This window comes from Grampus griseus (genome assembly GCF_964374135.1).
Source record: "Grampus griseus genome assembly, chromosome: 15".
NCBI lineage: Eukaryota > Metazoa > Chordata > Mammalia > Artiodactyla > Delphinidae > Grampus > Grampus griseus.
Window position 1 is genome coordinate 60,977,532 of NC_139009.1, and position 13,385 is coordinate 60,990,916.

Genomic DNA, 13,385 nt, shown 5'->3' on the forward strand with positions numbered 1-13,385 from the left:
GCTTAGATCACAAGGTTCCGGCAACAGTTATTTATGCCCCCCACAAACATCCAAAACTATTGGGGCAATGTATTAAACTAAGTACCTAGTATAGAAGTCATTTTAGAGAAGGAAACAAAAAAAAACCTAAAATTTTAAATTTAAAAACTGAAAACAAACAAAAATCTTGGCAGGCACAACCAAGAAAGAAAGGAAAAGGAAGAAAAAGATGTAAGAGATCTGGATGGATATATGAGATGAGGGAGAGAAGACTGTAAATGCCAAATCGAGAGATCATAGCAATGAAGAAATTTGGCATAATTAATAGGAAGGAACATCAAAAGAAAGAAAGAAAATATGAAGTATGTTTCAGGAAAGAACTGCCTGTGCAAAGGCATCATTATGAAAGAACACTGGGGCTGTACATCTGGAGCATAGACTATGAGCAGGAAGGAGGAAAGGAGCAACTAGGAAGGAGGTAAGAGAGATAAGCCAAGGATACAATATGGAAAACTATATAGACCAAGTTAAGAAGTTTACTTTATTCTGAGAACAGTAAGAAAGTAAAGTATTTAAAGCACAGTTTTGACATGATTTCAACTGTGTTTAGGAAGATTACTGGGCATTATGCGGAAAGTTAATTATTTCTTGTTCATTTTGTCAGGGCTTAAAAAATAGTTATATTATTGTGGTATCTAAAGCTGTTTAAAACGTGAGATATTCCTGTTTAAAAAAAGTAAGCACACTTGAGAAGTTCAACGTTCCCAAAGTAAGCATTTTGAAAAAAAAAATGCAAGCATGTTTAGAAAAAAAAAAAATTTTACCACTTTTTTTTGCCTCTTGTTTTATTCAAAGCCAAATGATATGTATGCCCATGGGTAATAAGGTCACCAGGTTAAAAGAGCAATATGACAATTATAAAAAGTTAGATTACAGCTACTACAAACCAGGGCCCATTAGCCCATACTACAGGAAAGTTATCACTATAAATGGCTTTTCCTGTGTCCTTATCAATGCAGTGCACAAAGTATCTCACCCTCAGCTTTTCTCTATGATCTATGTTTATGCCTATCTAACCTCACCAGGCACTGGTAGGTCAGTAAAACTAGGAGGCAGTGAGATATGGCAGGAGAGTGATGAGACAATCTGTTAAGTGTCAAAGATGGACTAGGAGTCACCAAATACTTCAGGGCAAAACTTTCCACATTAAAAAAAAAAATATCTCTAAAGAAAATACTTAAAATACATTCTTATTGCTCAGAAGTACTCAAGGTCACCATGGAAACAATCAGGAAAGCTTCTAGCTCTGTTCTAACAGCATAAAGATTTGAAAATAGTACCTACTCATTTCAAATTACGGTTCTCAGGAAGCCTTTTTGATTAAAAGTTCAATCTTTCTTTTCGTATTTCCCAAATAAACATGATAGATTTAAAAAAAAAAAAACAGGCCTCTTCAGAGTCTCTTACAAAGGAGATTTGCTCTAGATCCATTAAATTATAAACTTTTTGATCATCAAAAAGTTTGATAATCAGGAAACATTCTGATCATCTTTACATCTTTCACTGTATTAGGAAATGCTTGCTTGAACAAAATATAACATGTTCATTTTTTGCAGATCTTCTCAGAACATACTCGAATATACTAGTGTGAACTGTAAAAAACTCAAGACAGAAATAAAGTACACACAGCTTCAATGACATTTGAAGTAGGGCTCCCCTCCTTTTTTTTCAAACAGAAAAAAACAGATCAACTGATGAAAGTGGTGTTCCCCAGAAATACAGCTCCAGAAACAACTTTAAGGAGACCTAGATCATTAAGCTATCTGCCTCTGGCTATGCTGAAATTCCATATCCAAAATTTCCAATTTCATGTGACCAGCAAAATCAAGTGATGTTTCCTTCTCTCTGTACCACCATCTTTGGAAATGTCAAATAAGGGGAAAAAAAACAAAACACCTTATTCACAAACTCTAAGCATCTAGAATTTTGCATATAGGCCCTATTCATTTGTCTTAATTTCTACCATTGGAGTAGTAAGTGATCCCACTTGTATTTACACCCAAACCAAAATTTAAATATTCATTCAAGTGTCTTTGTAAAAAACTGAAAGAGTTTAAATAATGGATTTTTACTACAGTTATATAAATTAATAAAAATCAATAGTCTGTTTAAAGTAGAATCAGGATAGCTTTAAAAAATAAACCAGGTTATGGTAAAAGTACAATTCTAATGAACACTAAAAAAATCAGTCAGAGCTCTATTTATTTATTAGCATTCACTGCCAGATCAATGGTCTGTGAGAAGCATTGTCAAAAGTTATGTGAAGTTGATGTATGAATATCTTTTTTTTATTTGCCAATCAACTATCTTAAAATCAAGATGTAGCCGAGTTGTTTTGCTGTTTTTTTAAAGGGGGTCTCATTTTTTTAAATCAATAACAACAACAACAAAAAATCTGACCATCAAAAATACACCCAATCCTTCAGATTTGCTTTAAGTCTATGTTCCAATTCTTGCTACTAAATTTACTTGGTTATTAAAGAGCTAAAGTGCCTTTTGATAAAAGTACAGAAATAAGAATCCTAAAACCTTACCTCTGGTAGCAATAAAAGAACTATTTTGGAGTGAGGCTAGCCTCTACCAAGTGAGATGTTTTCCTCATTTAATGCAGTCAAATTTATATAGCACTATGAGACTGCTGGACAAAGTACTATATAAAATCCAAGATAATATTATTATAAATACATGCATAAGAAACAACACTTCAACTACCACTACTCAAAAGGATCTCGAAGTCTAACCTTGAGAATGCCAAAACTAATCATTTTTCTTTAATTGAAAACTTCAATAGTGTCTTAGACCCTTCAAATATTTATTCCCCAAGTACTTTTATATAATAGCCAATTGTTACCACAAAGTTCTTTAAGTAATTTCATTAATTCCCTTAACACTGCAGAAAACTCATGTCACTTAGAACTGCTAATATCTTTTCCTTTTTCCACACTCCAAATCCTTTCCTTGCTATATCTGTAGTTAATGACGATGGATTTTGTAAATTCTCCCAGCTGCCGGTACAGACCATACCAATAGATCGCAAAGGGATTATATCAGATTATAAAGGGAGAAACATGTTCCAGGAATATTACTGCCCACCCAACCTTCCCCATCCCCTGCCTCAACAATAATCATGAAGGACTGTAAAGAAATTGTGGGTAAATTCTAACTCTTCTGCTTATTCACCTCTCCTAATTATAGCCAAGTACTTAAAAAGAGATATTATTAAACGCAAGTAAGAGGTAAAATAGTCTGAAATTTAACACAGTTAGTTATATTCGGGGAGATAAACTACTAACTCCAGTTCTCATAATTATTTATAAATCTCTGCTCTGAACCCTTCTAAGCAGAAGAATTCAGGGGACAAAACTATTAGTTTAGATGCTGAGGCTAACTTACTCTTACCAGAAAAACAGGTCACGAGCTTGACCATATATAATGGTCCCAGGGAATAAAGATTTAGGACAAAGAAATAAGGTCACTTTGAAATAGGCTTTTAAATTTAGATTTTTGCAAGGTTTCCAAATCTAAGAAAAAGACAAGGTGGTAGGGAGTCCCTAGGAGGCTTATAAAAGGGGATACTCAAACGGAATGGGGTAAACCATTCTGGGGCATAGGTCTATGGTCAGTAGATACCTGAAACCTAATTCAGCTTGTAGTTCCCTTTAGACGAGGAATTCTTTCTAGGCCTATGGATAAGATTCAGGAGTTAGGGAAGCCTCTGAAATTCGAAGCAAAATATCAGGTGCATGTATATACGTGCATTTTGTCTGCAGAAAGGGTTCACAGCTCTCATCTAATTCTCAGAGGCCTCTTGCTGAAGAAAGTTTAAAAGAAATACTGTACTTGCAGTATTATATTGCCTTTTTAATAATGAATTCACGGAACAACAACATTCTTCTTTCCTTATATCTTAGGCTGTTTTACAGTGTCCTTTAGTGACTGAAGGAGAATTAGATAAAACTAAGGTTCTGATGATTTATGTAATACTGAGGGGTTGCTGCCTACTAAGAAAAAATCCATATATTGCTCTAATAGCTATCCCTAGACCCAAGATGTCAGAAATCTTTAAAGTAAACTTTTCATTATAGTATAACACACGTGCAGAAAAGTACATAATCAAAGGTGTACATTTGTCAACATTTTTTAATCTGGGAATTTTTTTTAATTGTTCATGAGCAGATGATCATTAACAACAATATAACACAAGAAGATCATAAATGAGGCACAAACTAGGGGTAAAGTTATACTTACAGGTTTGCTCCCCCAATCTCTTAATGATACCCAAGATCCTTGTTAGGGGACATATATACACCCTTTCAGTGACAGAAGGGTGAGTGAGCAGCAAATTTGGAGAAAAGTCAGAAAAATGTTATAGTAAATAGAGAAGCTTAAAGTACATACAAATCTTTGTCCAAACTGACTGGAGTTCGAGGCTTGGAGCCCATAAACATGGCTGACATCACTGGATAGAGTTTTTTAAAAATCTGTAAGACACACTGGTTTCTGTCTTCATTAGACAGATAGTCCATCCATCTTTTTAACTACAACTACACTATGTACAAGAACTTCAGATTATTATTCATCATTCCCCTTCCAATAAAATTTTTACTTTATGTTATTTTCTCCCTTCCTAAAAAAATTATCTATAATGACTGTAAAATGCTTCATATCCTGTCCCTTACCTGCCCATTTCCAAACTGTACAGGAAGATTTAAACAGTATAAGTTGTTTAAAACAATTCTATAAAACACACCTACCTTTGCCCTGCACACTTCCATTTGCATTACTACATCAAGGACCAAGTCTCAATTAACCACTATCTGACCCTTGTTCACTTTCTTCCCTCCCCTCCTTCTGCCAAAGTTTGCCCTTCCTGCCAAAGTTCAGCACTTCCTAGAAAAGTCTCACAGCCTGTTTGATATTGTACTTCACTTTAGTCACCAAAGGAAGAATTTACAGGTGCTTGCCCCATCTATAAGACCATGACCGAAATCTGACCTCCTGTTACAATACGTGAACTCCTGCCCTACTGATAAGGCTGGCAGATATAAGTAGGATTTTTCAAATAATCCTTTGGGAATTTATAAGCAGCACAGCCATAAAAGGGGGGTGAATGGAAGGTCGGTTTCACTAAAAATAATAAATATTGCCATGTTTATTCAAAGTGTGCCTTGTTATCCTCCAGGCCAAAAGTTCAGATAAACACTATTGTCAATGACAAATATTAGAACTTTTTGTTACTTCTGTTATGATCCTTCCGTTGGACACCAATAGAACTGTTTTCCCTTGTATAAGTCCCAGCTCTGATATTGTATAACACTGACTGAGACTAGAATGCTGGATTCATTTGCAGGTCAAAAGGAGGGTAGCTATCTTTCAAAATAAAAAACAAACATTTATTTAGTATTATATACTACTAATTCTAAGTGCAAAGTGCTAGGACTAAAAAAAATGAATAAAATATGGTACCTGCCCTAAAAAAGCTTATAGTCTATTGAGGAAAAAGAATGCCTATTTAGAATACAATGATATAATACAGTAAGCACTAATGTAAATATGTACTGAGTCCTATAATAGTGCAAAGAGGAAGAGGGTCCACTGTGCTCAAAGTGAAACATCAGGAAAATTTGCTAGAGGACATAAAAAAGAATTAAATATGAATCAGTAAAATAGAAATGGGAATAGTAATTCAGGCAGAAGGACTAGCATGAAAAAAGGATGAGATGCATGAAATAACATAGTACATTCAGAGAACTGGAAGCAGTTCAGTATCATTAAAGCACGGTGGTAAGCAGCAGGAAATATGGCAGACCAGACATGGATACGTACTTCCATATGCTGTATCTTCTTCTATATTTTACTCCACGGATGGCCAATTAGAGCATTTTAAGGAGACAACATTGGTCAGATTTGTGTGATAGATAGATTATTAACACTACAGTGAGAAGTGAGTGAGGGGGTTATGATACAAGGTAGGGAGAACATTTAGGAGACTGTTTTCAATAATCCTGATGAAAATCTGCACTAGGGCAATCATTTTAGGATGGGGAGGATGAAGTAGAACTACATTTAAGAGGTAACATTTGCAAGATTTGGAGATCTGGATATGTTATTGAGAAAAAAGGAAGGGATTAAGAGTTTTAAGTGGTAAACTGTCAACATAAGTCAAAAGCAGCTGAAAAGTCCAGTAAGATACAGAATCAGCGTAGTGGTATGAACAAAGATAAATATCCTGGTTTGATGGGAGAATGAAGAGTAAAGAAGTAGAGACAAGTATAGGAATGGAAAGGAATGAGAGAGAGAAAAACTACTTTCTCCTCAGTCCTCTAATAAGCTTCTCTATTTCTCTATTCCTAAATCTCTTCTTAAAGCCTAATGTTAATATTAAGTACATCAGGAAATAAGAAAATATTATGAATATTGATATTAAATATCTTTGTCATTAACATTATGAGGAGCTATCTTTCATTATACAATAATACAAATTAGTGATTTGAGAATGGGGAAACAAATACAGAAAAGTGATAAAGTACTGCCCCCAAAAAGCTGTGAAAAGTCAACCCTAGAAGTTATACATGCTGTGGCCCTCGCTTTAGCAAATGAGATATTTGAGTTATTTAAATTCCCTATAGGAATGGAACAGCGACATCTAAAAAATAAACATGTATTCCAGAAAAAATAGAGCTGAGTTCTTATCACCTTAGTTGAGACAGGGTGTTTCTTCAAAACTCAAGAAACGTTATGATTGGGAGAAGAGGCCAGTTTCTGCCATATAAACAATGCTTTAGAATTTATGAACAATAAATATTTTAATATTATTGAATACCAGTGTATAGAATTTATTTTGAAGTGGGCAGTTTAAGGTCTCCCTGTTTTGTCCTCACAATTTAAGATTATATAGGCTTTGTATATTTAAGAATGTGTGAATTTTAAATAATTGATAAACTTTGCATGTTGATGGCAGAAACTACAACCTCTATCAACATGTCTATACTTTGTCATATACTTTGAAAAATACCAATAACATGTCTAATGACCACATCAGAGACACATAATTTTTGCCATATTAACTACCATTTATTAAATGCCAACTATGTGCCAGAGATAGGCACCGTTCATACAATATCTATAACTGCACTAAGTGGTAATTATTATTGCATTTTATAAATGAGAAAGTTAAGGTTTGGGTGACTTGCTTAACACCACTAGTGTGCAAATAAATTACCTCAGTACTCTTATGAATCACTACTAGAATTCTCACTTGAGGAAAATTTGTTATATTTTCTATATCATTAAATCTTAATAAAGCTTAAAAAACTAGCATACACACAGTGATGATATAGTACTGTCATATTATAGTCATTCAAAGGTTGTAACTTCTTTCCTGATATATTATAGTTTTGTAAAAGCATAAGTCCTTGACTTATCCATCTTTAGGTACCACTTATTTATCTATTCATTCAACTAATATTTATTGAGTACCTACACTAAGTACTGTTGTAAGTACTGAGGATATAGCATTAAACTAAACAAACTACCCATTTTCAAGACTTTACACTATTTGAAAGGAAATATGCACTTGATTTTGCAATTATGAGGCTTATAAAACTTTATATGAGCAAATATCGTTCTTTAACCATACATACTATTGAAGAGACTAAACAAAATTATGCAGCATGGAAGCAAGATAATAAGGGAGAAAGGAGAGGGAAGTACATGGCAAAGGAAAAATGTGTATTACTGCATATGTGATTTCTATTCAACTTTCAATAAATAGATAACTTCTATCTTACACAAAACATTTTATAAAATAGAAAAAAGGGAAGAATGTTCAACAATTCTAATGAGGTTAAAATAACACTGACTTACAAACCACATAAAAACAATGCAAAAAAAAAAAAAAGAGAGAAGAAAAGAAAAGGAAACTATGGCCAGAAACACAAAAAAGATTAAAAATAAAATAAATAAACAAAAAGCAGTTGAATTCCACAGGGTGTTAAAAAAAAAAGGCAGTAATACATCCTCATCAAGTTGGATTTATCTAAGGAATGCAAGGATTGTTTAATATCAGAAATATCTATCAATGAAATTCATCACCTTCATGAATTAAAGGATAAAAACCATAGCATTATATCAGTATATTTGGAAAACAAAATCAATAAAATTCAGTACTCATTTATGGTTTTATAAAAAATTATAAGAAGTCTAGGAATAACTAAAGAATATTTACCAAAATCCTATTGCAAACATCAAGTTAATGGAGAAACTTTAGATACTTTCTCTTTGAAATTAGAAAACAGAGAAGGATGTCCACTATCACTTTACTAGACAACAAAGTAATGATGATCCTGGTCAATACAACAGCACAATAAGAACAAAGAGATATATGGCTAGGAAGAAAAGAAACAAAGTCAATATCTGCATATATTATGATCAACTACACAGAAAACCTATCATAAACCAAAAAAACAAACTACAATAACTAGCAAAAGAGTTGAGCAGGTTGTCAGATGTAGGTTAACTTACAAAAATCAATAGTGTTTCTCAATATCAGCAATAATATTAGAAAATAAAGTAGAAAATAGCAACAAAAACTATAAGCATTTTCTTGTTAACTTAAAAAAAAATGCCCAAGGCTATTAACATAGAAACACATCTTAATTAAATAACTTTAAAGTAGATCTTATTCTTCCACAAATGGGATAACTTACCATTATAAAGTGGTCACTTCTTCCCAAATCTTATCTATAAATTCAATTGATTCAAACAAATATTCTAAGAAATTTTTTCTTATAAAGTCAAACTGACTATAAAATATATATGGAAAAATAAAGTTCTATAAATAGTGAAAGCAATTTAAAAGAGGAAAAATTAGAAGGTACTTCGTTTACTATATATGTAGATATATTACAAAACCAAATATAACAAACTATAGAGCTGAGAAACAGATTCACATAAATATGAATATTTAGTGTATGCCAGATGTACTACCAGGAATTACTGAGTGATGTACAGATTATGTAATAGATGGGATTAATAAAACTGAATTCCTCACATAGAAAACAATTGAGTTGGACCCCTACCTCATACCTATACATACAGCAGTGAAAACAAGATGGATCAAAATCAAAATGTGAATGATACAATGTTAAAGGTAATGGAAGAGGAATGCTCTATGACCTTGAAAGAGAGAGGGATTTTTTAAAAACAAGAATCAAAAAGTACAGATTATAAGGTTAATACTGATTGACTTGATTATATTAAAATCAAAGAGTTCTGTTTCACAAAAGATAACACAGACATAGTTTAGAATCTGGTGGCAAACTGGAAAAAAGATATCTGTAATATCTTAAACTGTTAATATCTACAATATTGGAAGAATTTCTGAAATGTCTCTTTCCGGCAAACAGAAAAGACAAAAACAAGAAATCCAATTAAAAAAACTGAACAAAGACCAAAAGTAGGCCGTTCAGAGAAGAAAAATCTTAAATGATTAGTAAGTCTATAGAGAGAAGCATAATGTTACCAGTCATCAGAGAAATGCAAATTAAAATGATATCAATATCCATCAGGTTAGCAGAAATTAGAAATTGGTGAAATTAAATATTATATTGATACATATACCTTATAACCCAAGAATTTCATGCCTAGGTATAAAAAACATAGAAACTTACACACCAGTCCATAAGAGGGTACTATTTGTTACAGCAGAATATTATAGGCAATTTAAGTGTTATCACTAAAGTAATAGATAATTAAATACAGCAAATACAAACCATCAATTAACTATCACGTTTAAGTGGGAGGAAATGAACTAGATATACAGACTATAAGGAGGACAGATATTAAAAATAGCGCTAAGCAAAAGATATAAGAAATAGAACTAGGTCCATAAGACAATACTATCTGAATAAGTTAAAAACAAATACATATACAAGTCACTATATATTTTTCAAGGACACAAACACAACCATGATCATATATTAAACATATTAGAGTTAGTATACTTGGGGATGAGAGACAAATGGGCTTATGGACATGGGATGCATGGAAAAAACATGATAAAATGAAATACAACAGGGGCCTTGTATGAAATGATGAAAAGAGTGTGTCACAAACCAAGATGTTTATAATTTATTTAACTCTCTGTACGTGATATTGAAAAGAAACTGTGACTTATTTTAGATGCCTTGATACAATTTTATCTATATCTTGCTTCATCTATATATAGCAAGAATGATAAATGGAGAGAAGAAATAGAGAGTGAGAAAAGAGGGAGAGGGAAAGAGGGAAGCAGAGAGCAAGGAGAAATGGAGGAAGGAGAGGAGAGGAGAAGAAACTATCAGTTCTTTGCTCAAACTACTGGAGATCACCAAAAATACTTCAGGCCATAACGTCCACCCAAACCATCTGCAGTAATGACTAAGTGACACTATGGTAAATATATGAGGAAAGAAAATGGATAACACACTGGGCAATAAGACATATTCAAATATACTAAAAACAACATGATAGAAGTTTCACTGAACTTTGCTATAAAATATATCGATAATGGACTTCTCTCATCAATTTGTCTTTGATGATACTTTAGCTTCATAGTTTAATTTTTTTATTGAGCGTATGTATCTGTGTGTCTGCATGTAGGTGTACTACCAAGAAGGAGAAAGCGCCTTTCTTAGAATCCCATTAATACCTATAATATTTCTCCCCAGAGAGGTTCCTCTTCCCATATGTGTTATACGACAAAGGAAGAATTATCAGGAATGATAAAGCAAACAGTTTTTACAAACATTATTTTAAGATGTAAAGATAGGCTATTGTATAAATAACTACATTATTAAATTAAGAATAGAAATCTGAATTTGTGTGTCACTATTTCTAGGTATAATCTAATAATCTATTGATGACTGATAGAAATTAACATTACTAGCTATAGCATATCACATGGCAAACACAAATAAAAGATTCAAGAAGAAAAGAATTATTTTTTTAATAATTGATACTCCTTAAGTAACAGTTTCTTATTCCTTACTCTTAATACTAAACAGAAAAACTATCAAATATGAGAATGCAGAGTTTTGAATTCAATATAAATTTTTATTAGGCAGAGCCAGATAAAGACTCACCAGGACAGAATATATGTGTAGACATCGATAAACAGGAGAGAAATCAACCAAATCTTGGGCCCCAGGTACCTGCAAAACAACCAAGATTGTCATAAAATATTCAAACAAGGCTATTAAGAGCAACTGTACTCATTTTTAATACTCAAGTGCTAAAAAAAAAAGTATGCTTCCAGACACCTAGTTTTGGCATTTCAGCCATGGCATTAATAAGCAATGAGGATATCACCAATGTTGGGACACAGAACAGAAACAGGTGTAACTGGTCCTGCATCTGCTTTTAGAGACAATTTGGAGGCTGCAGGAAAAAGAAGGAAAAGAAAAAGGTGGAAATGTGACTTTGCTAACTTGACTTTGTCTTCTTAGATACATGGTACCCTACATAAAAAGACTAAGTTTCAGTGGTCAAAAACAAAACTTGCCACTTGAATGGCCTGCCAGGCAACTTCTGAAGGGCATAAGAATCAGTGAATATTTAAGTCAGCATGCAATCAAAATACAGAAATATGCCAGGAAGAGGGGGAGATGATTTTTTTTTTAAATTTTAGTTAGTTAGTTGTGCCAGGTCTTAGTTGCAGCCGGCGGGCTCCTTAGTTGTGGTTTGCAGACTCCTTAGTTATGGCTCGCTGGCTCCTTAGTTGCAGTACACATGTGGGATCTAGTTCCCTGGCCAGGGATCGAACCCGGGCCCCCTGCATTGGGAGCTCGGAGTCTTAACCACTGCGCCACCATGGAAGTCCCTATATTTTTAAAAGTAAGATAATGAATGGAAAACCAAACCTAGAGTAATATCAAAAAATTGTAATATGAACAATGCATACAGATTAATCCTAGACATCAAAAGAGAAAGTAAAACAAAAAACATCAGGTAAGAACTGCAGTATAGTCACAGTGCTAAAACTGATTTGTTACAATCGTGACGATGAATAAGTCACACTTTACTTTGACCTCAATTTCCTCATCTGAAAAAAAAAAAACTATCAAACTATCCAGTTGACCCATAGAAATTTAACAAAAATAAAAGGAAACACTGAAAGCAAATATTAAACAAAATAAAACAAAAAGGACAAAATCACATAAAGAAATACAGTAGTCAAAATAAAGACCTAGCTGAAGTTTTTACTGTAACACTAGTAACTGTATCATTTATCAGAATATAGGCAGCAGGCACATCTAAATTGGGTTGGACTGATTCATGATTACAAGGTCAGTTTCCTTTACTTCATAAAGTAAGCCTCATATCTTCTTTAGGTAACAGATTCTTCATCAAGATGCTGTTCCTAATGAAATCTACTCATTCTGCAATTCAACAGTACAATACCTACTTTCTCTTCCCTCCAAAACCATCGCATCTCTCTATATATTGGTTCAAGTTTATTGACTATTCTGTTCATTTGCTTTGCATCCATGAGAGTAGAGATTAAATCTCTATGTTTGGGAACCTCATTCTATACAGTGTACACTCTGTAAGCACTCAAAACAAACTCTTTGTGAATCCAAAGATGATAAGGTGCTTAAGATCCTACACCATGGCCAAAGCGTAGTTTCCCTTTAAAAAAAAAAAAAAAGGCATTTAGAAAAGTTAATAAGCATTGGACTTCCCTGGCGTTCCCTTGCTTAAGACACCACGCTTCCAATGGAGGGGGCGTGGGTTCGATCCCTGGTCGGGGAACTAAGATCCCACATGCCGTGTGGTGCGGCCAAAAAGAAAAAAGAGAAAGAAACAGTTAGTGAGCATTGCCAAATTACTGAGAAAAACATTTTATGGACAGATGGGCACCATGCAGGTAAAGAAAAGTACGACTAAAAAGCATGTAAAATTTCTAACTTTAAGAGTAGAATGGATACTCATTTTCATCTTAACACAAAAAGAGGCAGCAGGTGATCATTTCAGGCATTCTTATTTGAAATGACCACAGTATTAAAGCACGTTTACAGTCACTCCTCTATGAAGTGGAGATTTCAAGGAAAGTTATTTTATTTTTCCAAAAAACCAGAGCCTACTAGTGAAAACTAGAGCTAAGTGGAAAACAATCTCAAAAGAAGAAACAATAGAAAATTTCCATTAAATTATATTTACAATAGTATTTAAATTACCTAAAAATTACATGTGCATATAAAAAAAGACAAGAAAGAAATGCATAAAAAAAATTTTTTTGATCTGTATAGAAAATGAAACTTTTTCCCTTTATTTAGAATTAACAATTATAAAGTTATTTTTTAGAA

The 13,385-nt window shown here is 33.1% G+C and overlaps 1 protein-coding gene across 2 annotated transcripts in view; it reads right to left on the reverse strand.

The window, feature by feature from the left end:
* Window positions 1-13,385, reverse strand: part of EXOC6B (exocyst complex component 6B) — a 711,196-nt gene that overhangs the window by 404,259 nt on the left and 293,552 nt on the right. For both annotated transcript variants that reach the window (XM_082672238.1, XM_082672239.1), the window contains one exon: window positions 11,163-11,231. In XM_082672238.1, coding sequence (XP_082528364.1) covers window positions 11,163-11,231 — 69 coding nt within the window. The remainder of the gene's footprint in view (window positions 1-11,162; window positions 11,232-13,385) is intronic.